This window comes from Taeniopygia guttata, chromosome 13, assembly GCF_048771995.1.
Source record: "Taeniopygia guttata chromosome 13, bTaeGut7.mat, whole genome shotgun sequence".
Classification (NCBI taxonomy): Eukaryota; Metazoa; Chordata; class Aves; order Passeriformes; family Estrildidae; genus Taeniopygia; species Taeniopygia guttata.
In genome coordinates this window covers 4,035,932-4,054,442 of record NC_133038.1, presented here as the reverse complement: position 1 = coordinate 4,054,442, position 18,511 = coordinate 4,035,932, and the positions used below count along the sequence as shown (strand labels likewise).

At 41.7% G+C, this 18,511-nt stretch overlaps 1 protein-coding gene across 3 annotated transcripts; it reads right to left on the bottom strand.

Annotated features, from left to right (window-relative positions):
* Window positions 1–564: 564 nt before the first annotated feature.
* Window positions 565–15,686, bottom strand: RUFY1 (RUN and FYVE domain containing 1). Of its 3 annotated transcripts, none has more exons than XM_002195770.6 (18): window positions 15,378–15,686; window positions 10,529–10,702; window positions 10,110–10,227; window positions 9,359–9,460; window positions 8,917–9,040; window positions 8,449–8,507; window positions 7,651–7,716; window positions 6,978–7,047; window positions 6,424–6,525; window positions 5,881–5,997; window positions 5,395–5,562; window positions 4,571–4,668; window positions 4,005–4,124; window positions 3,092–3,221; window positions 2,586–2,680; window positions 2,095–2,143; window positions 1,857–1,934; window positions 565–1,296 (listed from the first exon to the last, which is right to left on the bottom strand). In XM_002195770.6, the coding sequence occupies exons 1-18, from the start codon at window positions 15,643–15,645 to the stop codon at window positions 1,156–1,158; spliced, it is 2,079 nt and encodes a 692-aa protein (XP_002195806.2). In that variant the 5' UTR covers window positions 15,646–15,686; the 3' UTR covers window positions 565–1,155. The 3 variants fall into 3 exon arrangements, with proteins under 3 accessions (XP_002195806.2, XP_030139928.2, XP_012430371.5); XM_030284068.4 differs by having other exon boundaries at window positions 15,320–15,652; XM_012574917.5 differs by lacking the exon at window positions 15,378–15,686 and adding an exon at window positions 11,461–11,618.
* Window positions 15,687–18,511: the final 2,825 nt, after the last annotated feature.

Here is an 18,511-nt window from a genome sequence, read left to right as displayed (position 1 = left end):
CAACCTGCTCACTGAGGGGAATGCTGACTGAGCCCAGCTCAGTGGCCCTGCTGTGCCTCTGTCAGAGCTGGGGCAGAGTGGGGATCATGCCTGGGTTTGCAGTGTTCCACATGGAGCCTCTGGAAGAAGCTCATTTGGTCAAAGAGCTGCTCTGGAACCTGGGGCACACACGGGTACTGTTGGGTGCTGCTTGGGGACAGGCTGCCTTCACCGTGCTGCTGGTGACGTGACAGCTCCGTACACTGGCACAGGAACAGGAGCTACTTTGGGATCCCTGGTGCAGCCATGCCTGAACCAGAGTCCCCTGGGGCTGGGGCCAGCAGCTGCTCCCTTCTGTCCCAGGGGTGTAGACACAGCTGGAGCCACTGCCCTTTTTTATCTGGAAAAGGGTGAAAGCAATTCCAGCTGCAGAGCAGTGGCTTCTGGCACCTTCCAGGGAGTACCACAGTGTTGGTAAAGTATCCCAGACATGTTCTACCTTTAGCTTAAACCCTGGATATGCATGGCTGGAAAAACTTCTAGGATCTGTGACTGACAGGTGTTAAAAATTAGCACTTCACTTGCTTTCAGTTTTTGTAAAAGTCTTTATTGTGTAACTACTGCACTGTGGTCACAGCAACGTCCAGAACAAGTATAATGTGCAGTTTTTGACTCCGCAGTGAACTGAAGGCACATTCATTGACACTCCTTATAAAGCTTTCTATAGACAATTCATAAATTGACCTTTTCCTCTCTGACTGACTTAGAGCAAATACAAAACTGTACACGAGCCAGAGGAACACACAGGAGCACCTACAGTGAAGGTAAAGAAATTAAATTCATGTACAGAGAGACAAACATGTCTACAGGGATCAAATAAATGTAGAAATGCCATATACAAATTTTAATACAAATATCTATAAAAATCAGAAAAATGAATCTTAGTTTCAAATAGAACTTTTGGGGAAATTACAGTTGATATAAGCTTCTTAGTTATTTCAATTGGAGAAGCATTAGCTTGCACAATCCCTATAAATTAATTTACACTGCTCTTAGAGTGGAGATTATCAGACTAGCCAATCCAGTCTGCTGCACAGAAGACACCTGCAATTCAGAATTAAAAAAATAATGGCTACTTTCCAATGTTAAAGTGGCTCTGTCAAGGGTGGGAGAGCCTTAGGAGGAGTTAGAGCACTGCTGGAGCAGCAATGTGTGACAATTATCACAGACACGGACGGGTTTTGGGTAGGATGGCAGCGCAAGTTCGTTACTGGAACAAGTGTTGCAGAAGATGTCCCCGCAGTTTCTGCAGTGGTGCTACAAAAAATGAGTCACAGAATGAGCACAGCTGCCTAAAAACAGCATCAGGAAGAGAGGAGTCAGGCCTTGGGAACTGTGTCCGAGTCCACCGAGTCCCTCCACCTCCACCAAGCCCAGCCCTCCCAGCAGCGCTTCGTCCTGTGCAGGGCCGAGCACAGGGCGCGATCCCAGCGCAGCGCCCGCCCTCCGCGGCCAGGAGCTGCACCCGCCCTGTTCGGGGCCAGCCCGGAGCAGGAGCCGGAGCGGGCGCGGGCCTGGCTGCGGAGGGAGGACTGTGCAGGGAGAGCTGCACTGGGTCCCCGCTGTCCCACACCGCGGCCGGGCACTGAGCGGTGCCTGCTCAGCTGGGAAGGCAGCCTGAACGCAGCCACAGCAGCTGTCCACAGAGAGCACCGAAGCAGGGGGCAGTATTACTTTTTGGGTGGTAAATGCCAAATTATTTATCATGCCAATAAGATTCAGAATTGAACAGGTTCAGTCTTCCCTAGCAAGGTATGCAACAGCACCACTTTTGTTTTCCACGGATTATTTAAAAATAATCTGCTGAACGACATTACCTTTCTTCTTGAGATGGAAAATTCCTTTTTACATTGCTTGCAGTGGGTTGCTTCATCATCCTTCAGCCACGTATGACCCTGGAAAATTGGTATGAAAACCATGCTGGAGATACAAATAAACTTTATACCAACGTTGCTGGTACTTTTCAAAAGTACCTTTTAGAGCACAATAACCACTGTGAAATTTGAAGGTGTTAAATGAAATTCATATGCTTAGTCAAAATATCCACGAGAGTACCTTTAGTGCTTTATTTACTTCTTTAATGTCTTCCATCTTAAGCTTCGATCTGGAAAAAAGAAATTATGCTCTGCATGACTTTTTATTTAGTTGTGTTTGGTTTTCCCTGCCATTCCACTGTTGAGCCACTGAACCCAAACCCCAGTTCTTCAATCAGCTCCCTGCTACCCACCTGAACCACTCACTATCACCAGGAAACTTTGTCAACTCAGGGTTTGCCTCTTTTTCAGTATAAACAGAAGAATGTAGGAAAGCACAGTTCCACTCTAGGAACTAAACATTCCCTTTAATGTTTCCTCTCAGCCACCTCACTCTAACAAGATCCTCCCTCACTTTAATTTCATGGCTCTTTAGTTTCTCATACATAGTAATTGCCTACTAAAATTCTCACATCAATTGATTTTTATAAGGAAACGAGGTTTAACATTCTTGGTATTAGTCTGATACGCCAGCTTACATCACTTACAGGAGTTCTGTTCCCTAGAACTTACTGGCTGAGATGAAGTCCCATTTCTTGAAGAGCTTGCTCCTGCTCCTCACGGACCTTCTTCAGCTGCTGCTTCTCATCTTGCAGTTTTCTCAGCTCCTATGAAATCAAGCACAAAATAAAGTTTTTTATGCACTGCTTGACCTATAACCTCAATTAGTCTACCCAAACTACCCAAGCAGTTTATAAGAATCAGCTCCTTTGCAAATCCCCCTGTTTCCAAGGCTGGATTTTTAAAATTACATGGGGGAACTACCCACAGGTTCTGCACAATGGACTCATTTAACCATATTTACCAAGAAAAGATTTTCAGGCTTTGAACATCCTTCAACATAGCTAGAAAATGGCAGTCGTGTGCCAACACAGGAGCACACAGACAGGTACAGGTGCACAACTGTGTCCTCAGAAACTGCTCCGTATGTGGCAGCAAATCCTCTTTAGGTTAATAAGAATGTTCATGCTTAAATAATAAATTATATTCAGTTGTTCTGAATGCTCGAAACCGCATACCTTTTTCAGTCCTTCCATCTGTTGCAATTCTGTTTTAAGCAGAGTGGTTGCATCCTTCTCTTGGTGCAGTTCTTTTTGCAAAGTTTGTCTCTGTTCCTTTTCGGATTTTAACTCCTTTTCCAGAGTTGAGCTATTTAAAAATAATCCATAAAAAAAACCCCTACAGCAGAAGAATGTCCTATAGCACTTAGGGATAGCAACAGTGTGAGAAGCAGAAATCTTGTCTAAAAGAGGGCAAAACTAGAGTGGTGTTCTGGGAAAGGAAAGAACAGGCAGCAGATGTCAAAAATATTAACACTGTTAACATTTAACATACGTTAATATTTTCAGGTCACAGAAAACAAACAGCAATGAAGGGCTAGAAGAAAACCAACCAACCAAAAGCCCCCCAAGAAACCAATCCCCATGAGTTAATATTTCACTACCTGTGTTTAAACTGTTGTGTTTAGAAGGGACACTCTACCCTGCAGTCTGAACAGTGAAAGAAAATTTTTCTATCCATCTTAGAAATCTTTGGAGGATTAACATTCCCTAAAAAAACATCCATAAGTCCCTTGAAAAATCCCAGTCCCTTTGGATGACAGTCAGTTGTATGCTCAGCCTACAATCATGAGTACACCTATCTCCTAATTTATTAAAAAAGTAATTGAAAGCTCCATTGCTAGTTGGAACGGGCAGGTTTTTTGCTGCCACTCTGTGCTCTAAATTAGACATTCTGGAAAAAAAAAAGTCAAAATCCTGGTGCTAAGATGCTAGAAGTGTTGCCCTTCCCTGGGTTCTGCATATGTCTGTCAATGCTGAAGCCAACAAAATTTCAAACTCACCCCCTTCTTAGAACTGAGCATAAAAGGAATAGAACACACTTCTTAAAGAAATGGCAAAGGGAAGGAAAACACCTGCTCAGATTAAATACCATTTGCTGTCCAGCTGGGCCATCTGCTGCCGACATGAGTCGAGCCTCCCAGCCAGCTCCTGCTTCATCTTATTGCACCGTTCCTCTGCCGCCTGCCTGGCCTTCTCTGCCTGCTGCAGCCTGCATGGGAAGGAACACAGACATTTGTTTTCGATTCACTCCTTCCCTGCACCCTCTCACCCTCTTGTTTTAGAGTTACCACAGGGATCTTTATAAAAGCTTGAACTGAAAATGCTAGTGGAGAAAAACAAAAAACTTTTGAAAGCAGTTGTTTCTGAAAAAAACCCAAAAGCAAAACTCACACCTGTTCTTAAAGTGAAGTTAACATGTTTTTCAACAGCCTGCTTATAGAAAGAGCTATTGTTTTCCAGTGGGTCAGTTATGGACATGTGTGCCTGGGAATAGAGAACAGCAAATACAGAGGGATGAAGAGGAGAAAGTAAAAAACTCATGCTGACACACAGGCCCAAATGTCTATGGGGCATATGGAAGGTCATCCTGTAATGGTCTACATTGGAAACTTTCTATTGGCTTCAATGTTGACTTTCTGATCTTGCAATTATTACCTCTCTTCCATTTGTTTCATAGAGGACATCATCTCATTTGTTTTTCCTTCAAAAGAGGATATTGCTTCTGTTTTCTGTTGTAATGAACACTCTGCATTCTGTAGGAAATAGTGAACAGTGTTTAAAGCCTGCCACCAGATAAAGAATGTTCAACTTGCTAAAGGCCATGCTTGGGTCTGACGGGAATGTGCAAACAAAATGCTGATAATTCCAGAGCAGACATTGCTCCAATTGTTTTGTTATAACCTCAGAAAAAACCCAAACCACCTTAAGTATGTTTTGACCTATGAGATCAGCTACAAACCAAAAATATTCTCTTCAGAAAAAGCCTGAAGAAATAAAACCAGATTAAATTGACAGGCTAAGAATACCAATGATGATTTAAATGTAACAACTGCACTCAGTGGGCATGGAACCAGGAAGCAAAAAAAAGAAATACTGCTTTCAAAAGTAAAGGCACAACCCAGCACTGGGGTTTCTCTGACTTGTAAGTCTGGGAAGGAGGCAAGAACCTGGAAAAAGCCTGAACAGGCATCAAGAAATAGGTCATAAAAATTGAAAGAAATCCCCTTTGGATTTCTAGCACCAGGTGTGGGAGAGGAAGGCTTGCTGAACTCTTACTTCATGCATGGAGAAGCTAGTTAAACTTTTATTTCATTAATGGAAACAAGCTCTGTATCTTTTGTGTGAGCACGGCTATACCATGGCTTCCTTGTAGAAATGCCTATCATACAGTTTTGTTCAACTGAAAAAAGTGATGTAAAACCACAACCCACCCAAACAAGAGAAACCCCACAAAACCATCCCCAGCCCCCTGTACATACCTGGGATTTATGAAACATCTGCAAGTTAATGGCCTTCACTTCTTCTAACTGTTGGCGAAGGGCAACTAAAGTATCTTGTTTTTCATGAGTATCTTTTTCCAGAAGTTTCATGGCAATTTCCATTTCTGTTTTCATTCCAATTTGTAGCTCCAACTCTTTCTCTAGTTCCTTACAAAGACATTTCCTAGTTACTGCTACGTAGCCATAAGTCAGGGATAAAACCCAGACAACCCCATACAAAAATTATGTCTCTGCTATAATAATGCCAGTGGTTTCTTAAAAAGAGGCCTTTTATTTCCAACATTCCAAAAGTCCCAATTCCCAATACCTTACAGACACTGTTAATGACCAATGGCCAGCATCTTGCTTGCAATTGCTCTATGAATTCTGAACAGCTGCAAAAGATGCACAGCTGTCATCTTGTAATGTTACCGTAGGCTGAATCCTGTGTCTTTCACTTCACTTTCTATAGTTAAGTTTCCTTACCAGCCTGATTTTTTTTTCTTCTTTCAACTGCTTCCAAACATCACTGTACATTTCATCAAGGCCCTGGCGAGACTGCTTGTAAGTATCCAATTCTACTTTTGTATCTTCTTTTGTTACCTACAAAAAACATCAGCTACATAAGATCACAAAGTATTTAAAGTATCTCTTTAATTCCTGTGTGTAACACCATATTTCAATGTGCTATTTCAAGTAACATCTTACTGTTTTAAAATCAATGACCTGGCAAACATTAATAAGCTGAAATTTCAAAGATACGCTAATGATAAAAATACTTCAATGCTTTAATACTTCTACTATGTTGAACTCGTTCTTCCTTCTGCAAGTGCATTTTTGAGTGTGTAGTAAAGAACAGTAAAATCTAATGCCTGAGCATACAACACCCAAATCCAGTGACCTCCATAGCAATGTGCTCAACTGTGCTGAGCATTCCAGTGCACAGTGGGCTCGGGAGAACTCAATACAGTTGATCAAAAGAGATCACTTATTTTAAGGATCCTCATCACCTCTAAATAGGTGTCCCACCTCTACACTTTTTTCACTCCGTTCACGAATTAATTCATTCTGTTGTTTTAGCTGCTGCTGCTCTTCCTGAAGGGATCCAATTCGGTCGGTAGCTGCTGCAAGCTGTGTGAAGAGAACAGATCTATATTTAATCACTGTGCAATCATGCAGCATCTGGAGCAATTCTGAAGTCAGTACCTCAGTCTCTGCAGCAGCTGTGCTGCTCACTTCCCCTTTTGTTCTCCCCAGGAGCTGCCTGACCCTTCTACAGCCATACCCACTGTCACGCAAAATTAATGTGCCCACCAATATTTATTCACCAACTTCTGCTTCGCACCCTCATCAATTATTTTTAAATATTAACTGAGCAAAGAAATGCACCACAGTGTAAAAGGCTAAAATCCACCCTGGATCTGTGGTATGAACTAGAAGTCACACCAACCCACGGCAGTCTGTCCAGTCCCCACAGCTCACCAGTATCTACTCAAATATTTTAGGTGTAAGGTACAGTCTTAGGGAGTTTTGTCTCTCATGGAAGAGAGCTGTGAGAAATATTTAACAAACCAGATACAAACCTCTTCCTGGAGTTTTGAATTGGTCTTTTCTAAACAGTCTATTTTGTTCTGGAGATCTGCAACTGTGCAACTGCAGCAAGGAAGAGAGATGCATAAAAAACAATAAATGAAGTGTCAATGTTCAACTTCTACTCCTATCTTCAAGAGTATTTTTACCATCTTGCACTTGTTAACAATGAAGTACTTGGGTGAGCTGAGGAAAAACTCTGAGGAAGAACAACTGTCCTTCTCAAGCACTGAGAGGACCATGTCCTTCTGCTGGCAGCCCTGTTCTGGCTTAGCTTTCACAGTCGTAACACCTCTCCTGCTCAAGAGAGTAAGGGAGGCCTGCTTGTCCCACTGAGCAACCTATGGGGCAAGAGTAGAGACTCTTCCTCCAAGGAATGAATTTCCAGATACACTTGCAATAGTTTCTCTTGAAAAAAATAGTTCCAGAATGTTCTGTTAATCACGCTCAAAAAAGTAAACTATTACACACACTTGATTTCCACATTGCAGGTCCCTGCAGAAGAGTAGAACTACAAAATGAAATCAAGATTTTTGGGAAATAATCAGAAAAGGCATTTCAATATCAAACAAAAATCTACAAGACTGGCAGCAGAGACATTCAAAGTCATGCTGGAAAAGCTAAACAGGACAAGTGTTTGTATATGAGAACGGATGAAAATCCCACCTTAGATGTCGGTTCAGTTCTTCCACATAATGCTTCTGGTCAAGGACAGCTGTAATCCCTCCATCTCTAGTTGTAAAAGTGAGAATTTATTGATTGAGAAGAAACTCTTTCATTCTGAAGTGCTATTCTGTACTAGGGCTTTCAGCATAGACCTGCAAACAGAGCTAAAATACTTTATCCTTTCCTTATAAAAATACTTGTGTCTGAGCTGGATCAGAAGCACCAGGAAGGTGAAGCAGCTGCTTGGCTGCTTCTCAGCAGCTCCACAGTGAAGTGCTCTGAAGTGACAGAAGCACATAAAAAATGAAGATCCCTTCGTTTACTACAGGTCTTAGAAGACCGTAGAAGACCTGATCTGTGCTGCTGACTGCAGTCTCAAATTTAATATTCCACTTAACATTACATTTTTTTCCTCCATAACTGATCTCTCCCTCAAAGACAGCTACTTAGTTGAGAGGTTTCTGAAACTGTGCTTAGAAACAAAGCAGTGAGTTGGCAATGGGTGACTTGGTAAATCATCTCTTCTAAAACCAAATAAAACCACAATCTAATATTTTGTGGACTTTTAATTTGGTCCCAGCTCAAGACTCAAGCTCTTCAAATAATTGTTAAAACTACCACAAATTCAGTCTCTGAAAGATATTACTTTTGTTTAGGTAACAAAATCTGGTTTGGGTTCTCCTTTTTGGATGATTAATAGTTTGAAATCACCAGCACTCCCATCCTCCCACAGACTGTCTGCCAGGTTTATTCTATAAAAATGGTAATGATTTAGAATTATTACTTCACCATACATACTGTTTGCTATCATTGTCCTGTGTTTCCTTAAGGTACAAGGAAAAATCAATCACTCCAACCTGAAAAACATATTTAAGATATTAACACACCTTCACAGTGCAATTATGTGTAGAAGCAGGCATTACTGTATATTTGGTAAGTGATAAAAATCTGAAGTTGAGATTTAGAGAGACAAATAATACTATATTCTTCCTAGCTGATGCAAGCATCCAAGCTAGCATTTGTCATAAAAGCATCAAAGTAACCATATTATGTGTTAACAGTTTCCTTGCAGTTATTAGTTTTGACAGTATTTCCATAAACTGCTACTTATGTACTTTCTTTTAATTCACTGAGGAAAACACAACAAACTTCAACACAGGCCATGCTGGAAAGAAATCTGGACCCATCTCAATAAAGTATTTATAGATGTACTTAATTCTTCTAGAATCCTATACCAGCTGATCCTATTTAAGCTTTAATCTTCACCTGGGAATCCAAGTCTTCTCCTTTCAAGCAGAGGTTTGCATCAATAACATTCAGTCCAACCAGCAGACCCACAATAACTGCTCCTTCCTCCTCCATCATCAATGCATCAGGTTCATAAAATTCACTGCAACAAACAGTACAAGGCATCACTGCACATCAGTTATAATGGCACTTCCATCACTGAAATCACATAAACAATAATGCAGCCTTTACAAAACTCAGCTGAGTTCTCACTCATTTATTGCATTAGGCAGAAGGTTTAGAACTCTCTCAGAAAATACTCTGCAAGTTCCTTCGTAGATTCACTGCAAAATCAATAAACCACTTGCTCCTCTGCAGGCTGCAAGAACAAGCTTAAACTGGTCAATTAATGACTCTCCCTGGAGCCACAGGAAGTGTCAATGATTCAGGAATATTCAGGAATACATGTTTGTGCTGTTACCTTAACAGATGCTTATGGTCCAGGAGTACTTTGAGATAATCTGCCAGTTTCTTTTGCATGAGTGCTAGATAAAGCCAAGCCCTCCCTCTGCCCACAGCAGTCCTAAAATGATAAAATGCATGTTTTGGTAAAACCAAGGTGTTTTATTAACTAGATTTGTGCAATTAAAAATTCTCAGTTTACAAAGTGAGGGGAAGGACATTATTTACTAAAAAATAAGAACAAATCTCTGTGGAAAGAACTGTTGTCTCCAGAACACAAGAACATTTAAGTATATTCCTTTCTTCAGGGAAAGTATATTGTAAAACATTCTTAATTTGAGAACCCATAGATATTGTCAACTACCACCATGATCCAACCATTAATACATCCTAGTATTAAAATCAAGTCTATCTCAATCATTCTGAATCACTCAAACCAAATACTATCAGCACATGCACAAAATGACATAAAATCATGAAACTGGGGGAAAGAAGAGGAAAAAAATACCTGTGAATACTTTAGTTATTTTTAGCAAGGTTATAAAAGTTTCCAAATGCTGTTTTCAATCTGATAGCATTGTTTGAGTCAGAAACTCTGAATATTTTGAGATATTCTCCTTATCTTTTGTAGAAGTCAATGCCTCCTACACACCCTATTTTTTTTTTTCTTTGAGAACAAGAGCTTGTTAAGGAAGCCAAGAGGGACTACACGAAGGATTCCTTTTCCCAGCAGTAAGAACAAAATGCATCATCCCCAACAATTAACTTACTTCAACTCTGGCAGATTTTTAACACTAGTTGCTATATCTGATGCTTCAGGACAAAGCTTTTCCACTAGCTCCAATGGACCAAAAAACGATTTGTTCTGTCCAATAAAAGTCTTCTTCGCTAAAGGGAGCATACAGAGAGATTGGTGAGGAAAAATACAGGCTTCCAATTCTAGAATTTGAGACAAAATTAATTTTGTTACTTTGTCTTATCAGCTTATAACATTAAAAATACTCTGACAGTTTAGGAGGCACAAAGTACAGGGTGTACAAAGGTAACCACAAAGTTATATCTGTATTACTGATTAGCATCGTATATAAACAGAACTAATAATGTAATTCAGAAGACAAGCTGGAGCCACAGCAGGACATGACAGAGACTCCTTGAGCTGCCTCTCCTCAGCCTGGCAGCCAGTGCCCACCTTTGAGCCCGTGCTTGAGGCAGTGCTCCAGCACCACGAAGAACTGCTGCAGTGGTGGGAAGTCAGAGTCCAGGGTCCGGCCCAGGCTTAGGGCTGACTGGATGAGGATTTTGATGCTGAGCTTCATCATGTTCATGAGGTTGGCACGCTCCTCCATGGTGTGACACCGCATACCTGGGGGCACATGGGTGGGGAAAGGAAAGCTGCTTCACAGTCCCAGAATCAAACAGGCTGGAAAAGACCTCTGAGATCATCAAGTCCAATGTATGATCAAACTAGGCCAGGGCACTGAGTACCAGATTGACTTTTTCTTTACACAGCTCCTTGGACATTGACTCCACCACCTGGGCTGCCCCTTCCAATGTATAATCAATCACCCTTCTGTGAAGAAATACTTCCTAATGTCCAACCTAAACCTCGCCTGGTGCAGTGTAAGATTATATATCCCCTCATCTTATCACTGGTTGCCTGGGAGAAGAGCCTGACCTCCACCAGGCTACAGCCTCCTGTCAGGGACTTGTAGACAGTGACAAGGCCACCGTTATCACAGTGATAAGTACACCTTATGTACAAAGTACACCCCTGAGCCTCCTTTTGTCCAGACTAAACACCCCCACTCCCTCAGCCACTCCTCACAGGACCTGTGCTCCAGAACCTCCCCCAGCTCTGCTGCCCTTCTCTGGGCCCGCTGCAGCCCCTCAATGCCCTTTCTGAACGGAGGGGCCCCGAACTGCTCACAGCACTCGAGGCGTGGCTTCCCCAGCGCCGAGTACCGGAGGAGAATCCGCACGGAGACGCTGCGCAGCTTTTACCGACCGCTCGCCGCGGTGCCCCCGCTGCGCCTCCAGCCTGCGGCGGGGGCGAGCTGGGCAAACCCTCCCTCAGCGCCCCCGGGGGGACACGGCCCCAGCCCCGGCCCGCGGGCTCCGTACCTGAGCGGCGGGGCCGGGCCGGGGCCGCCGGCGCTGAGGGACCCCGGCCCGGCGCTGAGGGACCCCGGCCCGCCGCGTTACCACAGCCACGACGCGGCGGCGGCGGCGCGCCCGCCGCCATCTTAGAGCCCCGTGAGGGGCGTGTTGCAAAATGTGGAATTATGTACGGATTTACTTCAGAAAGGCTGTTTCTCGATCTTTGTACAGTTTCAAGCCTAAGCAACAATCAGGGCGATTTAACCCTGAAACATCAGCTAATGAGCAAGCTGTAAGTGGCGCCCAGGTGTTACAAAGGCGAATCTCTGGTCGGTAGAATCGCCTTGTTAAGGTTTAGGGCTGGACATCAGTGTCCAGTGTCCAGCCCTTCAGGGACCTCAGGCCTAGGGGAGGTTAATAAAAGGATGTAGCAGTGATAGTGGACGCAAAGGATGCAGAATTTATGCGCTGCAAGGACGGCCTGAAGCTGAGCTGGGAGAGGTTTAGGTTGAGATCGGGAAAAGGTTCCTCACCCAGAGGGTGGCTGGGGGCTGGAATGGGCTCCTCATGGCAGTGGTAACAGCACCAGCCTGACAGAGCTCAAGGAGCATTTGTACAACACTGTCAGACACATGGTGTGACTCTTGCGGATGGTCCTGTACAGGGATAGCAGCTGGACTCAATGATCCTAGTGGGTCCCTTCCAATCCAGCATATTCTATGATTTTATAATTTTGGCAGAACCCCCAATATAAGGAAGAAACTCATAAAACCAATGTGGCAACTGTGCTCAATCAGCTCTGACTGGTAGAAGGTAATTCTGGCAGGGGCAGATTGTGACCACTGACCCAAGAAACTCACTGACCCAAAAGAAAAGACAGACTGAGCATGTATATTACTGACTAATAGAAGATAGAATAATAATTAATAAGAGAACTAGGGAATTTGTAACCAATGAACATTAATGCCTAATACCTAAAATAGTGAAACATTTTGGTATTCGTGCTAGCTTTGTGGATTTGTCACCCACCCCCCCCCTTCTGTGCAAAACTGTAAATAAATCAAATCCCTCTACTCTGTGCATACAGATCTTGGCTTCTTGCAGACCAAGTGAAATAACCTGCTGTGGGACAACAGGGGGAGTGGGACTAGGGCCAGCTCCCTTGCTTTTTAAGGCACTTACAGGCTCTGACAGGAGCTGCCACCCACAGCCCAGTGGCCACCAAAATCAGGTTTTAAGCCACTGCTGTTTCAGCAGGACAGTCTTGCTGTCACCTATGGTCACACACGGTCCCACTCTGCAGAAAAAGCAGTGGCAGAAGCCCCAGCCCTGTGTCAGTCACACTCAAGATGGTTAACAATGTTTTTAAGATTGTGCAAAAGTCTCTCCAGTGTTTTCCTTTTTGTACACACAACGTTAATCTAGGGTTAAAAATAAGCAAAACTCCTCCTTGTATCAGAAGAGGGAAAACAGAGTCATTCTAATCTAACTGATCTTAATAACCACAATATACACAAAATGCTGTAATCTCTGCATGCTACTCTATAGTTCATTGAACATATACTATATACAGTACATGCAATAGTATATACAGTATATAATCAATATACACTATATTCTAGATATACACATGTATAGAAGGAATATACTGTATGTTGCCTATAGCCAATGGATGCTTCAAAACTGTATATAATGAGGCTGAGGATTAAAAGCACCACAATATTTAGAATTTTTATCTCAATATTGTCAGGTTACACATTAGGAACAGATGAAAAGCTGCACAAACAAAAAAAAACCAGTGAGTTTTTTGGGGTTTCATAGCAGTGCTAACCATTTTGATGGCTTTTTGAATTTGAATTTTTACTTACCAAGAATACTTTGCCTCTACACCTTGCTACGCCTTACATTTACCCACAAGACTTAAAAAAATAAAATACCATGAATGAAATGGTGTTTATGAAAACACTTTTAAACTAAGAAGTGTCTTAATATCAGTTTGCATTAAGTTAAATTACTTGAACAATATTTTTTAGACGGTTGCAAATTTACACAGTCAAGTACATCTTTTGCAAAACTGTGCAGATTGGTACATGCAAAATAAACAGTTATTAGACACAGTAGCAAAGCCAAGCTTTAAAGATTAGGAATCAGGTTACCCCAGTGCACAAGATCAGAGATGTGATGCTGCAATCTTTAAGAATGCAGTCACACAGTTTTGTATCTTATTCAACTCAAGAGATTTGTTTCAACATTTTTTGAAGCCACATGCCTTGTTTACTGTAATTATTCAGCACACTCAAGTCAGAAAACACTGAAGCACAAAGGAAGCTCACAGTTCTCCATCCCTTGGTCTTTGGGACTGCAAATCTTTCTTGATTCATTTTCTTTAGATTTGAAGCTTCTGGCCTCTCTGCAAGGCAGGACACAATTTCCTCAGTAGAAGACACTGGTTTTAGGATGGGGTTTATGTGTTTAGAACATGTGATCAACAGATCTGAAGTAGCAGATAGAGGTTATAAAATCTCTGGAAAAAGATCACAGCAGGCAACAAGCTCCAAGTTTTCCACAACTGGTCTTGCAGGCCTTGGCTTATTTCTTAAACATACCTGCTTTAAATTATAATTAAGTGCTTAGTCAAAGGTAAGTAATATTGAACAGGTAGAACAGGTGCCTTAGTGCCTGTTCACATTTCATATACAAGTTACTAACAAGTTATTAACTGTATTTTTCATACAGAATTTTCCATAAAACTTATCAACAAAATATCATCCAAATTCCCTGAACAATGTGGGAAGGTCGTGGTGTGTTCCCTTACTTTACAAGGAAGAAGTGGAAAGATTATGGTAAAAGTTCCATAAAATGTGGGGGCTTAATTTCAGGTAAGAGAATATTTTATTCCCTGCCCCTTGCCAAATGCTGTGTGTTGTTTTCAATTCCATCTATCCACAGCATTATTCCAAAAGCAAACAAAGAAACTGGGATATTCTGCACTTGGTCAGGTTAGATCTCAGGTGTGCAAGATGGGCACTCGGGAAACAAATCTGCGAGAAGGTTGGTGTGAGACTTTGAGATGCAGGAAAATAATCTGTTTTTCAGGACAATTAATCCTCAACTCTGACTATGCAACATTGAGGAATTTCCACAAAAAAATATGAAGAAGTCCATCAGCAGTAACATTGCCCCTGCTGACACAACACAATGGTGTGGAATTTCCCTTTGAATACTCAGTACCATTAAAAACAAAAAGGTCAGCACCAAACAGAGCAAAACTGAGCTTCAGTGCTCCAGAACAATTAAGCACCAGTCTGAGACTCTGAAATATAAGGCTCCAGGCCCAATTTCTGGTGCATTTGAATGGGTCTAGATTTTTTCCCCCCACTTCATAAATATTGCTGAGATTTATTTTCCATATGATTCAACTAAAGCCATTTTAATTCAGTTCTAGGAGACCTGTTCCACAAATCTGCTAGATCCACAAATGCCAATGTTGAACAAAGCAGTCTGTGGCTAAACTGAAGGCATTTTTAGTGTAGTTAAAAAGTAATTTGTAACAAATCTATATCTTAGTTTGCTGGTCTAGTCTCTGATATGAAAAGTACAGAGATTCCTTCCCGGAACCAGCAGCACTTGAGGGAGGATGTGGAATTTTGAGACATCCCTCAGTGCAGTCTGGCTGCTTGAGCTTTAATGAGAAAGAGAAAAGGCAGCAAATAAAAGTCAATTTCTCCAAATATAAGAGTTTAGGCTTCTTTTGGTTATACTGCATTTCTGAAATTCTACATCTGTGTCACTTGTTTAATTTTACTTCAATACAAAACTGCAGCATCTTAAAGAAATTCAAAGTAACACCCATGCACCACTGACACGACCCAGCAGCACTTACGGGAGCGAACTCATTTGCGCACCACAAAAGCGAGTTTACTAAAGAAGCGGAGCCGTACTTGTCTTTGCCGGGCTGTCACTGCTGCCGGGCTTGGACACCAATCCCACCAGGGATGCGGACTTCAGGGCGCTGCCATAGCTCAGCGCCAAGTTTTCCGAGGCTTTTCTGGCCAGAGACAAGATGGGAGCAGACCACCGCGCTTCCTCCGGTTTCGCCTTCTCCTCGTTGCTCAGCTCGGCCGCGTCAGGGAGCTGCTTTTTGTCGATAATCTCAAAGTCTTCCTCCTTTCCCGCGGCGGGCGCGGCGCGGCGCTCCCCGGCAGCCATCTTGGACGGGTCACATGACCGCGGCGCGGGAGGCGCCCCCGCCGGGAGTGAGGGGCAGGAACCGGGAGGGAACCGGGAGGGAACCGGGAACGGAGAACCGGGAACCGAGACCGGGAACCAGGGCAGCTCCCGCAGGCAGCGAGAAGCACCTGCACACAGAGGCAGGGCTGTAAAGCAGGCCTGGCCAGCACAGAGCACTCCGCTTGGTGTTCAGAGTTAAAGGGCGTGGAAGACGACGAGTTTACCTTTGAGCAACTTAGGAACACAAAGTACAGGGTTTTACTGCTATGTGTGTCCCCGGACATAATTTTCAATAAAAAAAATTAATGTGTTTTGACAGCTCAGATTTGCACAGTTAAATAGTGACAGCTTAACGAGGTCTCTGTTGCTCTGCTTTGTGAATCACGTCGTTGTGATTTAAAGGGGAGGATTGGTATGACAGGTGTGTGCTGCTGTGAAAAGGCATTGTCCTCCTCACTGACATGGAAACACAACTACGCACTAAAGCCACTTCATTAATGTGCATGGGCTGGGTTTGGTAGAAAAATACATCATGAAGGGGAACTGAAATTACTCCACTATGAAAATTTGATCTTGCTGTGTGCCTCAAATATTGACGTGGCCTACTGATGTATGGCTTGTTAACTGTTTTTCCATGCAGCAGCTGCGTGTGCTTGAAAAATGTCACTCGTTTAGTCACGAGGTAGTAGATGCTGTGTATGAGCTTTTTATGCTACACACAGGGAAGTCTTTTGGGTGATTTTTTTTTTTTTTTAAAGAAAGAAATAGGAGAAGGAGGCTAGAATAGGAGAGTTGAAGGTCAATTTCTTTAGTCTTGCAGAAATATAAATCTTCAGGTCTATATATAAATTTTTTTCTTAATATAAGCTATTTTATGATCTAGTCTGTCTTCTTGACTTCTTAGATACTGAAAATTTAACAACTTGTGTTGCACAAAGCACACGGAAGCTCTTGTATTTTTGTTGAGAATTCAGCGATCAGCAGCCTCTTATTCACCCATGATTCAGATGAGCTAAGTATAGGCTTTAAGCTACTTTTGCTAAAGGCTGCTAGAGTTAAGTTCTGCTCCATCTTGTGGTCTCCAGCAGTATTGGGCTGTTCGTAAGGAAGTAGCTCAGCTCTGTAGGTTGCTATCTTGTCCTTGAATATATGAATAAACCTCTTGAGAGGAGTGAGACATGATAGTGTTTTTCTGCCTTCCATTAACTACCCAATATTAGAATAATGGGTGGAGAAGGTAGTCTTGACTAGAAGCAGAATTCTAAGAATTAAAATATTTTTTCCCCCAATGCATCTAAAGAATAGGGTGTAAAGGTTTTGTGACTGAGAACATAAGAGTTAATCAAGGCTCCTCTTTACCTCATTATGTTACTCCCTTAAGATAACGATGCCTCAGACTCCTCTTTACAGACTTACAGTGAGCTATTTTGTAAAAATATGAAGTGAAGCTATCACATACTTATGATCATTTTTTCTTATGTTACTATTAAAAAAACATTTGACAATTTTATTTCAAGTGTCTGATGAGGAAAAGTTATACTGTGCATAATAAATGTACTCAAACTTTTGCTATACATGATTTAATTGTTTCACTTGCTACTATTTGGTCAAAATGGCTTAATCAGCCACTGATTGCTTTAAATGCCCTCTGTCCTCACACTTTTTATTTTAAAGCAAATAAGAAGTCTTGTGCCATTGTAAGGGAGCCCTAAGTTAAAGAGATTTGTTTTGTTTACAAAGTACAATTTCCTAAGGAATCATTTGTGGCAGCCAAGGAGAGTGAAGTTAATACAGAACACAGCTTTAAGCACATTAAATAAAAATTGAAAAAACTCAAAACCAAAAGTGATGTAACTTCGGTTTCAGTTCACTGATTTTTCAGGGAGGGGCACTATGCATGAATAACTCTGATTACTATTAGCTTGGAGATCGGGCTTGTTTTGGTCTTCTGCAGATGATGTTATTTCACCACTCTTTTCTTTTTGCAGACCACTGATCCAGCTCTTGCTACTCTTGTGAAGATGAACAATATTTTCTTTTGAAAGCCCATTTTTGTGGCTAGTTTTGGTCTGCCATAAATGTCAGTTCTGTGTAATCACAAAAATACTTAAAATAGTTAGGGCTCATTGAAAAGCTAGGGGACTAAGTGACCTACTTACTACTTTTTGCTTGTCCTAACCCTAAAAAACAAGGTGTTTCTAAAGAAAAAAAAAACCATTATGAAGCTGAGATAAATAAAGTTCTGTTCTTTTTTCATGCAATCTTGCATAGCCTTGTTTGGTTTTACTGACCCCCTCTTCTCTGTCTTCTTATGTGACAGGATAAAAACTCACTTTTGAAATACTTAAAAAATAATCAATTCAAAGTGTAGAAAAAGATAATTCTGGAAGAATTCCTATTTTAATCAGGAAATTGTACAGGAAATTTAGTACAAACGTCTGGTTAGCAGAATGAAAGATAATTTATAATTATAATTATAATTTTAGAATAGGAGAAACTAAATTTTTATTCAATGATACTTAGCAAGACAGTTTCTTCGGTTAATTCCTTTTTATCTTAGATTTATTGCTTTTTTGGGGGTAATGTTTTAAGGAACTTTTTTTGCCATTTAACATTTTGAGTTAATCACACACTATAAGTATTTTAAAACAGCAAAATGCCACTGTGTGCTAAAGGGTAAACTTTTGTGATTAGCTGTTATTTATACTTTCCATTCCTATAACTTTTTCAGTCAGCAACTGAAAACAGATTATATTGCAAATGATCCAGTTGAGTTTTTGACCTTTGGTCAAAACTGGCTGGTGGAAATAAATACCAAGAGTAACTGTAGCTGGGAATAACATAA